The sequence below is a fragment of the Apodemus sylvaticus genome, chromosome 3, assembly GCF_947179515.1.
Source record: "Apodemus sylvaticus chromosome 3, mApoSyl1.1, whole genome shotgun sequence".
Lineage (NCBI taxonomy): Eukaryota > Metazoa > Chordata > Mammalia > Rodentia > Muridae > Apodemus > Apodemus sylvaticus.
In genome coordinates this window covers 16,164,470-16,183,742 of record NC_067474.1, presented here as the reverse complement: position 1 = coordinate 16,183,742, position 19,273 = coordinate 16,164,470, and the positions used below count along the sequence as shown (strand labels likewise).

General features: G+C 42.5%; 1 protein-coding gene across 2 annotated transcripts; it reads right to left on the bottom strand.

The window, feature by feature from the left end:
- Positions 1 to 423: 423 nt before the first annotated feature.
- On the bottom strand, positions 424 to 10,409 carry Mrpl15 (mitochondrial ribosomal protein L15). 2 transcript variants are annotated; one of them, XM_052176007.1, is made up of 5 exons: positions 10,240 to 10,409; positions 8,831 to 8,985; positions 7,808 to 7,973; positions 4,126 to 4,249; positions 424 to 1,119 (listed from the first exon to the last, which is right to left on the bottom strand). In XM_052176007.1, exons 1-5 carry the CDS (start codon positions 10,342 to 10,344, stop codon positions 1,058 to 1,060), a joined length of 612 nt encoding a protein of 203 aa, XP_052031967.1. In that variant the 5' UTR covers positions 10,345 to 10,409; the 3' UTR covers positions 424 to 1,057. The 2 variants fall into 2 exon arrangements, with proteins under 2 accessions (XP_052031967.1, XP_052031966.1); XM_052176006.1 differs by lacking the exon at positions 424 to 1,119 and adding an exon at positions 2,602 to 3,507.
- Positions 10,410 to 19,273: the final 8,864 nt, after the last annotated feature.

Genomic DNA, 19,273 nt, shown 5'->3' with positions numbered 1-19,273 from the left:
TTTCTCATTCTAATCTTGAAGTACCATCACTTCTGAATCCAGCTGTCCTTTAACTTTGCCAGGCTGTGGAAGCGAGAGCATCCAGCCTACAGGATGACTACGCAGTCCTGTTACACATCATGAAGCAGCCTTAACCCTGACCTGAAACAAAAATCCTTTGGAAACCCTTTTAGATCTCTCTCTCTCTCTCTCTCTCTCTCTCTCTCTCTCTCTCTCTCTCTCTCTCTCTCTCTCTCTGTAGTTACCAGCTTAGAAATATAAAATCCAAGCAAAAATATTTCCATTATTTAAAAATAACTTTCTTTTAAATAAAAAATGAAAGTTTTTGAAAATAATTAAATTTGAATAAAAAAATTTAAATTCTTCAAAAAATGTATTTTGGAGAAGGGAGTACATACATGAGTACACATGTGGGCGAACACACACATTTCCACAGGTGCTGATGAGGGTGTCCGGTGTCTAGCACTGTCTTACTTTATTTCCTCCAGTCAGGCCTCTTTCTCACTAGACTGGGGACCCCCAAGCCCCAGATTATCCTGCAGTCACTCTCCATAGCGCTAGAGTTACAGGCATATGCAATCACGGCTGAATTTTTATGTAGGTGGCGGGTGTTCAAACTCAGGTCTTCATTCTTGTTCAGCAAGCTCTCTTAACCACTAAGTCATCTCCTTGGTCCATAAAACTCATTGTCATTGTTGTTCCTGTGATGTCTAGACTGATTTTCCACATGCATATCCTTTACACAACAAAAGCTTAGAATGCATTGCCAAATATGATCACAAAAGACAACCCTTTTTTGTGATCACAAGCCTTATGGGCTCACATCAGAGCCCACTCCTCCACTGCAGTAAGAGGAGTAGTACAGGTCCCATCTGACCCTTTCCACTATGAAGAACCTTCTACTGCCCAAAGAATAGTGACTCACATTTACAAAAAGAACAAGGACTCAGATGGTAACAAAAAATTCCCTCTTAGTTTGGACATGAGACGTGGGGCAGATGCAGGCACACATGGAGAACAGATGCTGGTCAGATGTCTTTTCTCAATGGCTCTTTTATTATTTCATATGTGAGTACCTTGCCTGGCACCCACAGAAGTCAGAAGAGGGGATCAGGGTTCCTGGAATTAGGAAAACAGGTAGTTGTGAGCTACCATGGAGGTGCTGGGAATTGTACTTAGGTCCTCAGCTCACTGTTTGCTATGTTGTGCTGTAAGGTCTCTGAGGAGGTTAACTTGGCTACACTGGCCGCTGAGCCGGAGGGATCTGACCAGTCATCTGACGCCCAAGCTTCAGGTGGTCGCACAGGCTTTAGAGTTCAAACGTCAACACTTTGCCCATCTGTCTCTCAACTCTAGGATTGTTTGTTGTTTGCTTTGGCTTTTGGAGATAGGGTCTCGCTTTGTAGTCCAGGTTGGCCTCAAACTCAGAGATCCACCTGCCTCTCTACCTTCTGGGTGCTTGGATTAAAGGCATGTACAACTATGCCTGGCACTAAAAATTGTTTTAAAACAAATTAACTCAAGGTTTTTTAGAACTTGGTCATCAAAGCCATGTGTTCTGAGAACAGCTGAGGCCACATTCCAGGAAAACACACCTACACTGAAGGCTTATTGCTTTTAAAGGTACAGTCTCAAACTCTAACAGCTGCCACCTCTACTGGAGCTCCCCCTGTGCCTTGTGAATGGAAGGGCTAGTGTACCAGATGAATTCGATGAAGGTGCTGTCTGGGCTGAGAATGAGCTGTGAGGTTATAGTATCTCAACCGGATACAGCTGTTTGTGACAAAGTCCCTGTCACCAAATAAACACTGGCCAGCATTCTACCTCACCAGACATCTGTTTCCTGTTTTTATTCTTCCCTTTATCACTCTATTCCAATTTCCTTCCACCTGTATGCCACCAAAGACAACCAAAATGAAGAAAGCCCATGTTTGGCTGTCAGTTCTTCTATGTGAGGTAGTTAGTCATTCTGCTTGGAAGGGGTGGGGGAGGAGACTCCAAGGACCCTCAAAGTCCATTCTGAGATGGACGGCTGCAATGTGTTCTCCCTTTAGGTGACTAATTTCCTCTCCCTTCCTGTGAAGGAGTCTTCCTGTGAAGGCAGCATCTGAGACCTACAACTGTAAACTGTAGCACCAAAGGAAAGCCTCCTGCACAGGAAGGCAGGCATTAGCTTTCCTCCGCTATAGCACACCCCATACAGGTAGATGACAGGACGTGTTCATATAAACTCATCCTATGCTGACAGGCTACAGTCAAAGGTCTCTGCAGATCAAGGAAGCATCTGTGTCACCCAGGTACCCCACCTGGAGCTGGAGTCGAAGGGCAGTCACCCAGTATGTAGCACAGCCCAACCTCTAAACTGCCAAGGGTAGGAAAGAGACTGCAGTCTGTTACATTCTCCTGTTGCTTCACACTGGCACTGTACTTCAACTTAAGGAAGATGTAGTAACTTGTGTGATGCATCCCACTTTAAACAACATAAGGCCAAGAGGGCCCAGTGTAAATTCCCAACAGGAAAGTACCCCAGACCTACTAATCAATCTCTGTCCTGCACATAGACAAAACAGAAAATGTAGGTAAGAAAAAGTCATAAAAAGATGAACAGTAAAGAAATGTTTTAAACTATTTAAAGTCAGGCTGGGCAGTGGTGGTACATGCCTTTAATCCCAGCAGAAGCAGGCAGAACTATGTGAGTTCAAAGCCAGTCTGGTCTATAGAGCAAGTTCCAGAACAGCCAGCACTACACAGAGAAACCATTTATCAAACACACTGTCTCCCCACCCCTGACAAGAAGGTGATTTCAAGTAAGTTTGTTCTTTTTAATCACCTTTCTTTTTTTTAAGATTTATTATATGTAAATACACTGTAGCTGTCTTCAGACACTCCAGAAGAGGGCATCCAATCTTGTTATGGATGGTAGTGAGCCACCATGTGGTTACTGGAATTTGAACTCAGGACATTTGAAAGAGCAATCAGTGCTCTTAACTGCTGAGCCATCTCTCCAGCCCCCTTTAATCACCTTTCTAAAGACTGCCACTGCTTGAATTTTTCAAACACACACCCTCCGCACAGCTCTTGCTGCCTGTGACGGCTGGTACCAGCCCCGCCCAAAACTTTAAGACCCACAAGAAGCCGTCTGGCTCCGTCTGCTTCACTGGAAGGCAGTTCAGGAGCTGTAGTACTTGAGGAGGTCCTCATCTGTGGGCTTTAGAATTTTCTTATCTGCCATATTCACCACCCAGCCAGGGGCAAGCCCAAAGAAAATCTGCCTCGGGTCCTTCCGTGTGCTAAGCATCCTGAAGAGCTCATCCTTCGTGATGTCGGGAAGCACGTAGCCATACTTCATGGCGAGTTCAAGTCTTGCTTCAGGAAACTTGGCAGGGTCAGCCAGGTAGCCCCGGTTTCTCGCATCGGTGTAGTAGGGCACCAGCTTCTCGGGAGGGAGCATCCTTTTAGGAATGGGTTGTCCCCGCAGAAAGAACGGAACAGGCTTGCACAGAATTTCTAAAGAGAGTTTTTTAGAAAGAGATGTAAATATTGGCTGTATAGATAATAACTGTTTTACATTTTTAGTTAATTTTTAAATTTCCTAAGATGAGAACTGATTTCCAAGAGCTTTGTAGTTAAACAGGCTTGAATAAGCAAAATGGAAACAATTCCTTTAACTGTTTTTTCATTTTCTTCTTATTCTCAGGGAGGGCTTTCACATGTGCTATGCTGTACGTCGGGAGATCCGAGGGCAACTCTCAGGAGTTGGCTCTCCTTCTACCACAGGATCAAGCTCAGGTCAGACTTGCACAACGTGGGTTCTTCCTACTGAACTATCTAGTTAGCTTGGAAAAAAAAAGTCATTCTGAATAGTTTAGAAAAAGGAAGATAAAAATAGAGGGAAGAAAAAGAAAGAACATTTAACCTAATGTCCCTCTGAAAATTTAAGATTTTTTTGTTTGTTTCGTTGTATTTCTGTGTACACACTTATGTCTCCATGGAGATATGTGCATTTGAGTGCAGTGCTCACGGGGGCACAAAGGGGCAGCTGCGAGAACCAGCGAAGCACTAAACTGGCCGACAAACACAGCAGGCAACAGAGACAAAGGGAAACACTGACCAGAGAACACTTACCTAGACTTCGTGGGTCATAGAAGGCTGTAGTAACAACACCGCCATTTTTTTCAATTGCAGCAATGGCTAATTCTGAAGCCATCTGCACCTCAATATTAACTTTTGCTTGAAAAGTATCAGCACCCTGTCATGTTAATAATAAACAAATAAATAAAAACAGTCTGTCAGTAAATAGCTTAGCTGAAAGCCAATCAGCGCCAAGTATCTGTTCTCAGCTGAGCCCCTCCAAAGTACCTGCGACTGTCTGACTCTCTGCTTAGGGGTCCACTGTGCTTCACACACCCTAAGCCCAGCCAGCAGGTGGCATCGACAGTAACTCCGTTCCCCATGCTCTATTAGTAGTGACCATTTCACCCTAGCAGTCCTAAACCAGGACTGTCTTTAGGAAAAGGGGGAAATCTATTTTATATCCACTGCCAACTTTACTGTCCTCTCTAAAATGGAGAGGCATCTTTTCCCCTAGAATGTTTAACACTAGAGATAAAGCAATGGGCTTCTTAAAGCCCTGTCATACAGGGCTATGTTCAGAACAGATTGCTTTTGGCATTTCAGTAGGGGTAAAACTAGTTCCCAATCTAATTCCTTTCATTATAAATACTTCATGTATTTGAAAATATTCTGTTAACTATGGGATGTAGTTTCTTACTTTTTATATTCGATAATGGTGTACATTTATAATCAATAGACTTCCAATTCAGAACTAGGAACTTGATTTTTTTAAAAAAACATTTATGTGTTTATTATATATAAGTACACTGCAGCTGTCTTCAGAGACACCAGAAGAGGGCGTGAGATCTCATTACAGATGGTTGTAAGCCAGCATGTGGTTGCTGGGGGCTAACTCATGGATGAGCAGTCAGTGTTCTTAACCACTGAGCCATTTCTCTAGGCCCAGAACTTGATTATTAATGTGGTTTTTGTTTCTTTTTTTTTAATCACTACTCTCTAGTCTACTTAACATATCTCATTATTCTGGCTCTGGTTTCAGTATTTTAAATATCAAAAACTGCATTTTTAGGAAGGTCTACAAATAAAGTTTTATTTTCCTTGAGAATATACATTCCAAATAATTCTGTGCTTACTAATCACAGCATGAATAGATCCACTATTTACTTGCAAATTTAAACTCAGGAAAGACAATGAACAAGCTATTTGTGTGTGTGTACATTTATTCAATCATTGCCCAGGGTATAATTTTCAGGATACTATCTGCTAGTATAATACATACATAACTGAGATGTATTGAGACATACAATTTAAATACTGCCTAGGTAATGGATTTTTCTATGAAGTAGAAATATATTTTTGTTTACACATCCAAACTAAAATACTGAGGCTCAATCACATCTTTGGTATTGCTTTTCCAAATGAACTCCTCGTTTTGTGATTTGATTCGGGTTTGTTTGTTTTGTTTTGTTTTGTTTTAGGACAGGGTTTTATGTATAGCCAAGGCTGGCCTAGAACTCACTATGTAGCTCAGGGTAGCCTTAAACATGCAGCAACACTTCTGCAGTAGTTTCTCAAGTACTAGGATCACAGGTGCGATCTACCACATCTCCCAGGCATCTTAGGTTCACAGTCTCAAAGGAATTTAAAAGGCTCTTCCATGAACATATGCTTCCCTCTAGTGGACACTAGGTTACCTACTCAGCTGTGTAGTTAATTTGCTTATGAACTGTTGTTGAACTCATATAACAGAATTTTTTACTGAAGCTCAAACAGGGTTTCATTCATTCTGTAAATATTAAGTAACGTTCAGCGGTAAGACTGACATCATTTAAACGATAACAAAGTGCCTACCTGTGCAAGGCTTAGGTGATAAAAGGGCAATGAAACATAAGTGCAATTTTTGACCAGATATTAAGAAAAATTATTTGGAAGGCTGGAGAGAAGGCTCAGCAGTCAATGGCACAGCTCTCTTCTAGGGGGCCAGAGGTTTATTCTCAGCGCCCATATGATGGCTCACAACCACCTCTAACTTCAGTCCTAGGGGATCCAAAGCTTCAGCTGGCATCAGGTACATGCGTGGCACACGGAAAAGGCAGATGTAGAGTGTGCTTCTATGAGAGGGACAGAGCCACAGGCTGCACCTGAGCTCCTACCAGCTCCTGCCAGCTTGCAATGTAGTAAACAAAAGGGGGAAGTAGGTGAATAGATCTAAGATGGATGGAGTGGCACGTGCCCGTCAACAGGAAAAGGCAGGGGTCAACTAGGTCTATACCAAGAGTTCCAACACAGCCTGCCAGAGCTATCCTGCCTCAAAAAACAAATTAATTCCAGGAAGATCTTCCTTGAGGGCGGGAGAGGACTTAGAGGTTAAGAGCTCTTGCTGCAGGGGGTTGGGGGGGGGGGGGGGGTTGGTTTCCATCACACACACAGTGGCTCACAACTATCTATAACCCCAGTTCCAGGGACTCTAACATCTTCTTTTGAACTCTGTGGGTATATATGGTGCACATAAACATACAGACAGAACCCTTATGTACATAAAATAAAAAAATTCTTTAAAATTTAACTGAACTTCCTGATATATTGACAGGTGGGAAAAAAGAGGGAAAAAGCTGACAGATGCACAGAGCACACCAGCCTTCTAAACCACAGCTAGTGTGAACTAGTGTTTGTTTGTTTTAATTTTACTTTTATTTAGTCTATGTGTGTGTGTTTTGTCTGCATGAATGTCTGCGCCCCATGTCCATGCAGTTCCCATGGAGGCTAGGAAAGGGTGGAAGATCTCAGGGACTCCAGTTACAGTTTTGAGTACCACACGGATACTGAGACTTGAACCCAGGTCTAGATGAACAGCCCGTGTCCTTACCCACTCATCCATCTCCCCAGCTCCCTAGAAGGGGGTGTTGATTAAGCAGCCCCTGAGATTCGCCTTCCACAGTTTTAGTTACTGGAGGGTAACCATTCACAACTACTAAGTCTTTATGAGGCTAGGAATCAAACCGAGACCCTGTACAGGCTGAAGTCATCTCCAGCACTTCTTAGGTTTTAAATTGTGTCGAGTAGCATAAGGTCTCAAGTTGCTCCACCCCATCCTTCCCAGACACAAATCCCACCTTATTATACCATTTTCACACTTTATACAGGACCCACCCACTAGCCTGAAAGAGTATCACAGTGCTGTATGCAGTTATTCCTTATCTTATTTAGTGAAGGCCCCACTGTACCACAGCTGTGATGGTGACAGTTCCAATATGACAAAGAGGAACCATAAAGTGTGTACCTGAAGTGGAGAAATGGAAGTTCTCCATTTGGTAAAGAGTCACAACTTAAGGCTACTAAGAACTATAGCAAACCATTTCTTTTCCTTTTTTTTTCTTCTTTTGTTTGGTTTTTCTAGACAGGGTTTCTCTGTGTAGCCCTGGCTGTCCTGAATTCACTCTGTAGACCAGGCTGGCCTCGAACTCAAAAATCTGCCTGCCTCTGCCTCCTAAGTGCTGAGATAAAAGGCGTGAGGCACCACTGCCCTGCTAGCAATCCATTTCTAACCTTCCATTATGCCTAGCTTATAAATTCATCTTTACTAAAGGTCTGTATGAAAAGAAGAAAATACTGTCCCTACAGTTTGGTGATGTCCACAGTGAAGCATCTATATGGTATGTGTGGATAATGAGAAGGGACTACGGAGTATATAATACCAAACAACAAAACAAACAGAACTCCAATCTAGAGTTACCTCTTCAACCAGCTGGACCCCATAATCCCTTTTAAGTGGCTGGATGGTCACGCCTCTCCCATTCACAAGCTGGGTTAAGTCAATAGGCTGAGTTGGATCAACTCGACCTAAATCAATGAGATACTGTAGTCTCCTGAGACTCAAAGGCTGATACTGGTGCCTGAAACTGCAAAACAGGAATATGATAATTAGAAAATACCAAGTAACCTTCCTCTAGCCTCTTCAAATCAGCATGCTTTCCAGTGTTTTGGTTTTTTTTGAGACAGGGTTTCTCTGTGTAGCTCTGGCTGTCCTGGAACTCACTCTGTAGACCAGACTAGCCTCGAACTCAGAAATCCACCTGCCTCTGCCTCCCACCACCGCCCAGCTCCTTCATAATTTCTGATGGTCTAAAATAAACTTATAAGCACAATACAAACCCATAATAAAACACCAGTGCTTCCTTTGTCCCACTAAACACAATTTACTTCTCTAAACATTTACTTCATTCATGCACACAAGTAACTCACAGAAGTTTAACTCAAAATGGCATCATAGAATAAAAATGGTAGTTACTACAATGTGCCATATACATCTTAAATATTCATATATATTATATATATTACATGTAATATATATCTATACATAATATATATGGGGTGTTTGCATAATATGTATATATTTAAATATATCTATTTTTCATATATATATATATATACATGTTTTAAAAGGTAATATATATGGAAATAAAAATATATATGGCAAGCCTTTTAAAAATATTTTTTGGAAAGATACATATACCTTTTTAAATGGCTAATCATCTAAGCAATTATGATAACAAGCACTATCATCTCATTTGGTTGGTGTGTGCAAATGTGCTTTTCTAGGAGCATATACACACAGTGACACACACAAAATAGGTTAAGGTACTTTACTAAAAATTATTCAAAGGAACAGTATCATAAGTTTGCTTCTAAGTAAGAATACAGTTTCCTAATTCTTAGTGGAAATTTGGATTTGTACTTCAAAAGAAAAACACCTTACCTATGTCCTTCATTAAATCCGTATTTTGGGATTCGGATGTAAAATGGAGTCTGCCCTCCCTCGAAGCCCAGCCTCGGCCGGGTTCCTCGCTGCCTTTCTCCCTTATGGCCTCTGCCACACTTCCTACCTCTTCTCCGGTCTCTTGGGCGCCTTTCCTACAAGAAACAGTGAATGTTAAGATCTTCAGACACATTTCTGAGACTGTGTTTCACCTCACAGCATATTCCATACTAAAGCCCTTTATTCGTTGCATCAGGGTTAAGCACTGTGTGCCGAGCTCTAGCAGCCTGATTATCTTTACATCCATCAACACAGTTCTCTCATAATGTTGCTAATCCCAGTGACCACAACACAAAGTGAAACACAGGCAGCGTTCTAAGGATGGGATGGAGTCCAACAGGAGTGACAGGCGTTACAATTTGCTAGGTCCCTGTGGTGACTGCTACCTGGTAGGTTGAGGTAGGAGGATTCAAAGTTCAAGGCCTGCATGAGCTACGATAAAAGGTAAAGGCTAGGCAGCCCCCAATTTACTGAGACTCTGTCTCTCAATAAAGCATTTAAAAATCGAGAAAGGGTTTCAGCTAGTTAGTATAGTGTGCTTGAATAAACAAGCTAAGGGCCTAAATTCTGTCCTCAGTAGAAAATTGCTGAAATGGAAAAAGAAAATCCTAGAACTAAACAGCAAAACAAGGCTTGAGTGATTTAAAAGTTGTATTTTTAACTTAATCGTGAATATGTAATTGCATCGCATATGGCTAAGGAACACTCCAATTTGTGCTAGGGACGCATTCTAAATCCCTAAAAGCTCGGCTCCTGGCAACTCTTGATACCTTGTCCCCTCCACAGAATTGTAAAACTGTTGGGAAATAACTAACTGCTTTGGTAAAGTTGCTCACGTAGCTATAAATTCCACAGAAACGAAGTAACTATGCCCTGTCTTTCAAAGCCCTCCGCCCCCTTTAACCTGGGCCTACGGGGAACTGAGGATGACTGCACCATAACATTAAAAAAAATTGGCTAATTACAACTGGAGAGAGTCGGGTATTCTTTCGGTGTTTTCTCACTCCGTAACGTCTTTCCCTCAGTTTACCCTGTCAGCTCCCCCAAAAGCAGTATATTGCGTTACACTTAAGAGCCGACGACAACAGCTTTTCTAGTTGCACCCTGGGCTGCACACTGGACAGCTGAGGTGTAAAATCCCTTAGAATGTTCAGGCACTCGCTAAGCACTTCAGTTTAAACGCAATTCTGCAGCAGGCATTCTGCAGTTCCCAGTGTGCGCCCCTCTGCGGGTTGAGCTTCGTTACGCTTTAATACCGCGCACGCGGACCGGGCGGGCCAGGCACCCACGCGCCCCGTCGCCGGCGTGACGCGGCGCCTGCCCTCCCCGCACCGCCGCCAAGCGTTTACCCGCTTTCTGGAGTTCAGACTCGGCTTCAGGTTGTCCAGGCTCACTCTCGGCAAGGACCGCAGCAGGTCCAGGCCGGCTCCGCAGCCGCGCGCCGTGCCTGCCATGACCCACGGTGCTTTCAAGGGCGCCCGGCGGGCGGCGAAGGCTCCACGTTGCTTTACGGCTCCGCCCCGCCCCTGTCGCGCTGCAGCGCGCCCTACCGCCCCGCCCCTGTCGTGCTGCAGAGAAACGGCGTCCGCGGTCGGCAGGCTCTGTCGTCCAGCTTCCGAGCTGAATGGGTTTCTGCTTTGGGGAACTGCATCGATCTTTGCGAGATCATGCTTTATCCTCTGGCTTGGGTACCATCTTGTGAACGAAAAATATTCTCTTCTGCCCTGGAACGACTGAACCCGCTGTACAGTAGAGGATCTTCTGAGTTAAAAATCCGGTTTCTTTGTTGATTTAAAAGTGGGGTCCCATGAAGCGAAGAATAATCCAAAAATGAGGTGAACGGTTTCTACCTTTGGGACTTTGGTAATTCAGCTGTTGCAATGGCTGGCTGTTGGTGTTTTGTCTAAGCTCCACCCCACACCTAACTGGCTATAGCCAGGTATGCCCCGCCCCAGAGATCTGGCCCACTATAAGAGGGGCTACTTGCCCCTCTCCCTCTTTGCTCTCTGCTCTCCCACACTCTCACCTCTCTGCCCCTTGGGCTCTCCTCCACCCCCCCTCCACGTGGTCATGGCCGGCCTCCACTTCTCCTCTCCCCTCTCTCCTCTCTCTCTCTCTCCTCTCTCCCTCCTCTCTCTCCTCTCTCTCATTCTATACTATGCCTGTGTGTATGTGGTCCCTCAGGGGGCAGAGGTGCCCAGGCAAGCCGAGCCACACTCCCTAACCCCCCATCCTCCTCTTTTTAAGCCCCCACACTGGCTCTAAATCTAAGGTTAAGCTGGGGGGGCATCGTCCCGATTGCCAGCTATCAATGAATTGCCAGCGTGCCTTGCAATTAATGACAGGGGCTATACTTAGCTCCAGGGGATACCAGAAACCGAGTTAAAGTGTTAGCCTTTCCAGATTCACATAAACAACCACCCTGGAAGGGAGGCATGGCTATGCCAATCAGATTAACCCAGCTGTCACAACAGATGGTATAGCTAGGACTCATAGCTAGTGAACTAACAAACATATATTTAACGCCCCAAATTAAATGATTTTAAAAACTTGTCTTAATACAAGTGACAGAAAAAAACAGTGTGTTCCTTTTTATATTCTTTTGCCATTCCACTGTCTTGCTGGAAAATTGTTCCTGCTAGCTCTAACAATGATAGGGTGAGGTGAGACAGACGATAGGCAGCTGTTTCTAACTCAGCTAAACCTTTTTTTTAAATCTTTTATTGGTTCATTGTGAGTTTCACACCATACACCCCAGACCCCCCCCCCAAAAAAGTAAAAAACAATAAAAAAAAAATAAAGTTTAGAAAACATCTCATTGTGGAAGCTGTAGTGTGTCACTTACAATATACCCTTTTGTCCACACATCCTTACTGGCAAATGTACATTGCAATAAGTCCCTGGTCTGATTTAAGGCTCTGGCTTCTGCTACACCAATCCTCACAGGAACTCCTCTTGGTTATCCTGCTGTTTTTCTAGGTCATTGAGGTCCTGCAGCTTTGGATCAGCAGGACTAGCCATTTCACACGTTCCAACAGGTTATACATAAGGTCAGTTTTTGGGTGGGCTATCTCAAAACCACGGATCTAGGCCTGGAGCCTGAGCCTGCTGGGCAATCAACATAAAAACCACAACTCGGGGTATGACGATCCTTATAGGAAAGGCAGAAAGACGATGCAAGAGACAGATCTGGGAGGGCTTATAAGGACAACATCTAATTGGGGCTGGCTTACAAGTTCATGGAGTCGGTCCATTATCATCAAGGCAAGAGCAATGTGGCACCCAGGCAGGCATGTACAGGCGGAGCTAGAGTTCTACGACTTCATCTGAAGGCTGGTAGTGGAAGTCACTTGCAGGCAGCTAGGATGAGGTAATAGTGCCACTCCTCAGGCTGAGCAAATACAAACCTTAACAGTGTCCTAAATACTTACAGGTGGACTCACACTGAATGTTCTCTGGAGCAATCACCAACCCTTTTATCTTCAGTGCTTATTGTAATTGGGCATAGGTTTGCAGCAAAGGACCTTCATTTTTGTCAGCTAACAATATATTATCCATATAATGAACTACATACACATGTGGATACGTTATACATAAAAATGTATAACCATGGCAATTGCTTGAGCTACAAACTTTTGGCACGAAGTGGGACTACTAGCCATGCCCTGTGTTAAAATTTCCCAATGAGAGCCGCGCAGTGGTGGCGCGTGCCTTTAATCCCAGCACTTGGGAGGCAGAGGCAGGCAGATTTCTGAGGTCAAGGCCAGCCTGGTCTACAACAGTGAGTTCCAGGACAACCAGGGCTACACAGAGAAACCCTGTCTTGGAAAAACAAAACAAAACTTCCCAATTGTATCTCCTCATAGGTTCTTTAAAGTTGGTAGATGGAACACTAAAGGCAATCTTGGGAACAAAGGGGAATGGTATAAAAGCAGTCCTTTAAATCTAGTACAATTTATTAGAGGGAATAGCAGACGATGTGGGTAACATGGGTTGTAAAGACCCCAATAATTCCACAGATTCATTGACCTTTCTAAGATCTTGCAACAGTCTCCACTTAGCAGATTTTCTTTTTAATCACAAAGTTGAAAGGAGAACTGGAGGGTTCAATGTAACTGCTGTCAAGTTGCTTCTGCATAGCTGTACAGTGTCAACTCTCCTGAATTTCACAGCCAGTGAGGGCCAGGGCCAGTCTGCACAGCCCTTGAACATCTGTGTGGTTCCTAGTGGGAATATGAACAAAGGACATCAACACCGCCCCATCGCTACATGGCCCTCAGCAGCAGCATGGGCTAGGCCTTCACCGTGGCCTCAGGTGGGAGGGCCTGCTACTCACAGCAGGCTGTTCTCTCCACCCTTGCATCTCCAGTCCCATCTCTCTTCATAATGCTCCACATTTTCCCACTGCCTTTCTTTCCCTCCATTTGTCCACAGCAGTTTCACGTTATAGTGGCTCCTGCTGTGGTCAGGCAGGCCTCTGGGTGACGACCCCTGCCCAGGCCAAGTGGCATGGCAGTGAGCAGGACTGTATAAGCAGGTGTCTACAGCCTCCCCGTGTAGTTTGCCATGGTGCGTCGTGGTGACAGGTAGGTCTGTGGATGTCTTCCTGGGCTGCACTGCATGGCGTGTCTAAGCCCTCCCATGCTGTCCTAACTAAACATTTTTGGAGTTACTTGTAAAAATTTTTCTTCATGTGTATGTGTATTTTTGAGAGTTGGCGAAGGCCAGAAGACTTCTAGTATTGGAGTTATAGGTAGTTGGCAGTTTGAGCTTCTCAAAACCAAATACAGGTCCTCAAAAAAGCAATAAGCACTATACTGCTAAGCCATCTTTCCAGACCCTAAAACAGCTACATAAAGTTACATTCACTCCTTTAAACTATATTTTAGGAGCAAGGCACAGGTTTGTAGAATTATAGTATAGGAAGTCAATCTAAATATTGCTCCCAGGTTGTTTTAAATGTAGTAGAATCCAAAAACAACTTGAAGTTTGTTTTTTAAAACATAGGGTCTTTTAACCTTATAAACTAATTAGCAAAACTGCAGCATTGTTTCTCAACCTGGGGATCAAACAACCCCTTTGTTGCACATCAGATGCCAGTAGCAACAAAAAATACTTCTTTGGATGGGATCACCACAACATGAGGAACTGTAATAAAGGGTTGCAGCATTAGGAAGGTTAAGAACCACTGCGTCGTGGGGTCTGTCTTAGTCAGGGTTTCTATGTCTGCACAAACATCATGACCAAGCAAGTTGGGGAGGAAAGGGTTTATTCAGCTTATACCTTCCAAATTGCTGTTGATCACCAGGAGTCAGGACTGGAACTCAAGCAGGTCAGGAAGCAGGAGCTGATGCAGAGGCCATGGAGGGATGGTTCTCACTGGCTTGCTTCCCCTGGCTTGCTCAGCCTGCTCTCTTATAGAACCCAAAACTACCAATCCAGGGATGGCACCACCCACAAGGGGCCCACCTCTTGATCACTAATTGAGAAAATGCCCCACAGCTGGATCTCACAGAGGCACTTCCCAACTGAAGCTCCTTTCTCTGTGATAACTCCAGCCTGTGTCAAGTTGACACACAAAACAAGCCAGTACAGAGTCTCTGAGTTTTTATTTTTTGAAGGAAAAAAATCAGTCAAGAAACAGATAATTTGAACAGCTTGTTCATAAAATGTAAGTTAATACTCCAGCAATTGGGTGAACTGCCCAATGGTAGGGAGCAGCCTAGTAAGTTCTGCATTGTGAAGATTTAAGATTGTAGGAATAGTTCCCGGCATTGTAAAAGGAACAACCTTTATGACCTCCTACATCACAGTGAGTGGACGTCTCCCCACGGTCCTCTAAGAAAACCCATGGGGTGGGAGTAATTCAAGACTACAAAGCGAGGGGGGGGGATAAGCACATCCTGCAGATGCAGACCCTTCCTGAGTGCACAGAAGGGTGACATGCTGTTGCTGTGACATGTGAAATTGCTGAACAAATGGCATCTTGAAGACCACAGAGGGCACACTGAAAGCAGGACACAGAGCTGCAGGACTCAACGACGGCTTCCCCTTGGTTCCTCAGATCCTAACTTCTTGCCTACCCAGGACCCAAACTAGAAAAATACAGATACATAAGATCTACAGAATGATTTTAAAAAGATAAGGCCCATACTCTTATTTACAAGAAAAAAAACCCTAGAACAATACAAACCAGAAAACAGAACAAAAATAGAACCAAACAGACCAAACACCAGAACAAATAAGAACCAATTTCAGTCCTTTATTGTTTTTAATAATTTTACATCATTTCTTATTAGAACACATACTTAGAGGAAGAAATTTGAAAAATATAAATATACTTTACTTAACAGAAATATGTACATTTATATTATGGTTGAGTGCCAATACCAATAATGGCTTATTTACTTTGGGAAGAATTTGTATGAAATAAATGAGATTGAGGAAAAACAAAATACTGTGTTGCATTTCTTGCAAGGACACATTTTCTTTATTGTATAACTTATGTGATATCACCAACATTAAGAAGTCAGTAACAGTGGAAATAATGGTTTGTAACTAATAGGTAGACTGTTTAGCCTATATGCAACATGGTAAGCATAGAAAACTGTGAGAACGAATTGAAGAGTTTGATCTATGTCATTAAAAGGGTAAAGTAAAAAGGTGTGGTAAACAAAGCAACAGTCTTTTAGCTCTGTGATGATAATAAAAAATTTCTATAATCGCTCAATTAATATTTATTTTATACACACATGCTTTAGGAAATAGTCTAAATTCTTTTTAATTAGATAATGAGTACTTGTAGTAATAAAACATTTATTTCAACAACAAAAAAGAAAAGAAAAACAGAAACATCAAGTCACAGTCTTAAGTTCCCATTTTCCAGATGAACCTACCTTGCATCAAGTTAGATTTTATATATGGAGAGAGGAATGCATGAAGCAAATCAAATAACCAATGTCATATTAAATGAAAAAGATGACAGAATTTCCTCTAACATCTAGAATTATTCAGCGGTGCCCATTATATCTCCACTTACATTCAGCACAATGTTTGAATGAATGAAACACTTAGCTAGAGTAAGAGAATAGAAGGATATAAAAGAGATACAAATAGGAAAGGAAGACGTCAAGGTAACACTATTTGAAGATGATCTAATTCTATACTTAAAATAGTCATGATTCTACCAGAAAACTTTTAGATCTGATAAATACTTTCAGTAAAGTTACAGGATACAAAAGCAATGTACAAAACCCAGTAGTTTTTATATACAGCAATAATGAGTTTTCTGAAAAAAAATTTTTTAAATACCCCAGTTATACAATAGTATCAGAGTATCAGAGAGGAGGATGAAGTGGGATTTGCAATGGCTAGGAAGATAGTTCAATGGTTAAGAACACTTACCTGCTTTTTCAGAAGACAACAAAGAAAAAGAGTTATAGACCAGTATCCCTTATGAACACTGATGTAAAAATACTCAATAAGATACCTGCAAACAAAATCTAAGAACACATCAAAAAGATCATCCATCATGACCAAACAGGCTTCATCTCAGATATGCATGGATGGTTCGATATATGAAGATCAGTACATGTAATCTACAATATAAGCAAACTGAAATGAAAAAGACACATGATAATCTCATTAGATACAGAAAAGGAAATGACAAAAACCCAACACCTCTTCATGTTAAAAGTCCTAAAGAAATTAGGGATACAAGAGACAAACCCCAACACAATACAGGCCATTTACAGCAAGTCTATAGCCACATTAAGTTAAATGGAGTGAAGTACAAAGCAATTTCACTAAAATCAGACAAGGCAAGGTTTTCCATTCTCTCCATATCTCTTCTATATAGTTCTTGAAGTTTTAACTAGACCTATAAGACAACTAATGGAGAGCAAGGGGATACAGATTGGAAAGGAAGAAATTAAAGTATCATTATTTGCAGATCATATGATGGTATACATAAGTGACCTGAAAAATTCCACCATGGAACTCCAACAGTCGATAAACACTTTCAGCAAAGGGGCTGGATATAAGATTAACTCAAAAGGAAAAAAAAGTAACTCTCTTATATACAAATGACAGACTGAGAAAGAAATCAGAGAAACAACACCTTTCACAATAGGCTCAAATAATAAAAAATACCATGGGGTAACTCTAACCAAGCAAGTGAAAGACCAATACGATGAAAATTTCAAGTCTTTGAGGTATGAAATTGTAGAAGATATCAAAGCTGGAAAAATCTCCCATGGCAGCTCACACTGGCAAGGATGCAGAGCAATGGGGAGCACTCCTCCATTCTTGTGGTAGTGCAAACTTGTACAGTAACTAGAGAAATCAATATGGCAGTTCTCAGATATTTTGGGATCAATCAACCTCAAGCTCCAGCTATAGCACTCTTGGGGATATACCCAAAGGATGCTCTATCCTATCACAAGGACACCTGTTCAATCGTGTTCATTGTGGTTTTATTAATAGCCAGAAACTGGAAACAACACGGATGGCCCTCAAATGAAGCATGGATAAAGAAAATGTGGTACATCTATACAATGGAGTATTACTCAGCTGTTTTAAAAATGACATTAAATTTGTGGGCAAATGAATGGAAATAAAAAAATTAAAAATCATCCTGAGTGACGTAACCCACACCCAGAGAGACAAATGTGATATGTATTCACTTGTAAGTGGATATCAGCCATTAAGTAAATGATAACCAAGCTAGACTCTTGAGAGATTGAGTAAAGAAGAAGGGTCTAGGGGGACACACGGATCTCCTGGGAAGGCAAAATTTAAGGGTGGAGTAGTGATGATGGTTAGGGACTAAAGTGGGGCGGATGAGGTGGGAGGAATGGAGCGAGGGAGGAATGGAGGGAAGCAGTGACTGGGAGCGCTGCTTACTGTCTTGCTCCATGTCTTGCTCAGCCTGTTTTCTTAAGGAATCTAGGTCTGTGGGTGGCACTACCCACAATAGGCTGGTCTCTCCCTCATCAATTACTGCTCGACAGCGATGGCGATAGAGGTTTGCTTACAGCCTGCTCTTACAGAGGCATCTTCTCAATTGAAGATCATCCCTCCTCTCTGATGACTCTGACTTGTGTCAAACTGACACAAACCTAGCCAGCACAACTGACTCATCAGCTTGACACTCAAGCAAAACACTGTGAAACCTCATCTTTCTTTTCTTGTTAATCCCCAAGATCACACAGTACTATAAACATCACAACCCAAACATTTACAAGTCCCACAGTCTTTACAAATTGAAACTCTTTAAAATTTGGACTCCTTAAAAATCAAGTCTCTTTAAAAGTTTAAACCTTTTCTACTGTGGGCTCCTGAGAATAAAAAATAAATGTTTGCTTACTAGAAGAACCAAGGCAAGTCACAATGTGCAATGTCTAGGATCCACTCATGTTCTGGGATCCTCCAAAGGGCTTGGGTCACTTGGGCTCTGCCTTCTACAAGCTTGTGTTTAGGCCTTCAGCTGGCCTCACTCCACCACTGTTGCTGTTCTTAGTGGTCATCCCGTGGTAATGGCACCTCCAAAATGTCGGGGTCTCTTTATGCATCTGGGCTACACTTTTACCAATACCCTTTTCTGAGTTCTCTTCAGGGACTCCAGTCCTTCCACAGTGCCAATTCTAGTTGTTCTCTATGACCCCTTTATGCCTTCAAAACCAGGATCACCTGGGTGACTTACACTACCAAATTCTGCTGCCAGTATGAGTTACAACCTTGGCCCCATCTGGAACACAGCTTCTGTGTGCTGACTGACCCTGAGGAAACACTTCCCAATGTTACTGGTCTCTCCTTAATCATTCACAATTTCACAGCTCCAATAAACAAGCATCAATTATGCTAAAAGAGCAAAAGTTTCACTTTAGTGGTTCTGGTATCGTGTTAATCACAGCAGAGCCCTTAACCCCAGTTAATGAGACCACAGATTCTTTTATTGTTTTGTTTATTGGGCCTTTCTTTCTTTCTCTTTCATTCTTTCCTTTTGTTTTTTGTTTGTTTTATTTGTTTATTTTTGTTGTTTGTTTTGGTTTTTTGAGAATGGGTTTCAATATGTAACAGCCTTGGCTGTTCTGGAACTAGCTCTGTAGACCAGGTTGGCCTCGAACTTAGAGATCCTCTTGACTCTGCCTCCTGAGTGCTGAGATTAAAGGTGCAACCACTGTCCAGCTAGCAACACATCTTTAAAGTTGCTTGATTTTTGACTTTGTTCTCTTAGGTTCATGAAACTTACTATTTTGGAACATAGCATAACTGATGCTTGTTTGTTAGAGCTGAGAAAAGCAGCAGTGACAGAAATCTGTGTTCCTGGACCGTGATCATGAATATTCTACCTCACACTGCTTTCCACATGAAAGCTTTAGT

Excerpts from the sequence above, each read along its gene's own strand:
- Mrpl15 (XM_052176006.1), bottom strand. The coding sequence starts at position 10,344 with ATGGCAGGCACGGCGCGCGGCTGCGGAGCCGGCCTGGACCTGCTGCGG. Across the intron at positions 8,986-10,239 it reads GTCTGAACTCCAGAAAGCGG|GAAAGGCGCCCAAGAGACCG; the intron begins GTAAACGCTTGG and ends TGTTTCTTGTAG. Across the intron at positions 7,974-8,830 it reads GGATTTAATGAAGGACATAG|TTTCAGGCACCAGTATCAGC; the intron begins GTAAGGTGTTTT and ends CCTGTTTTGCAG.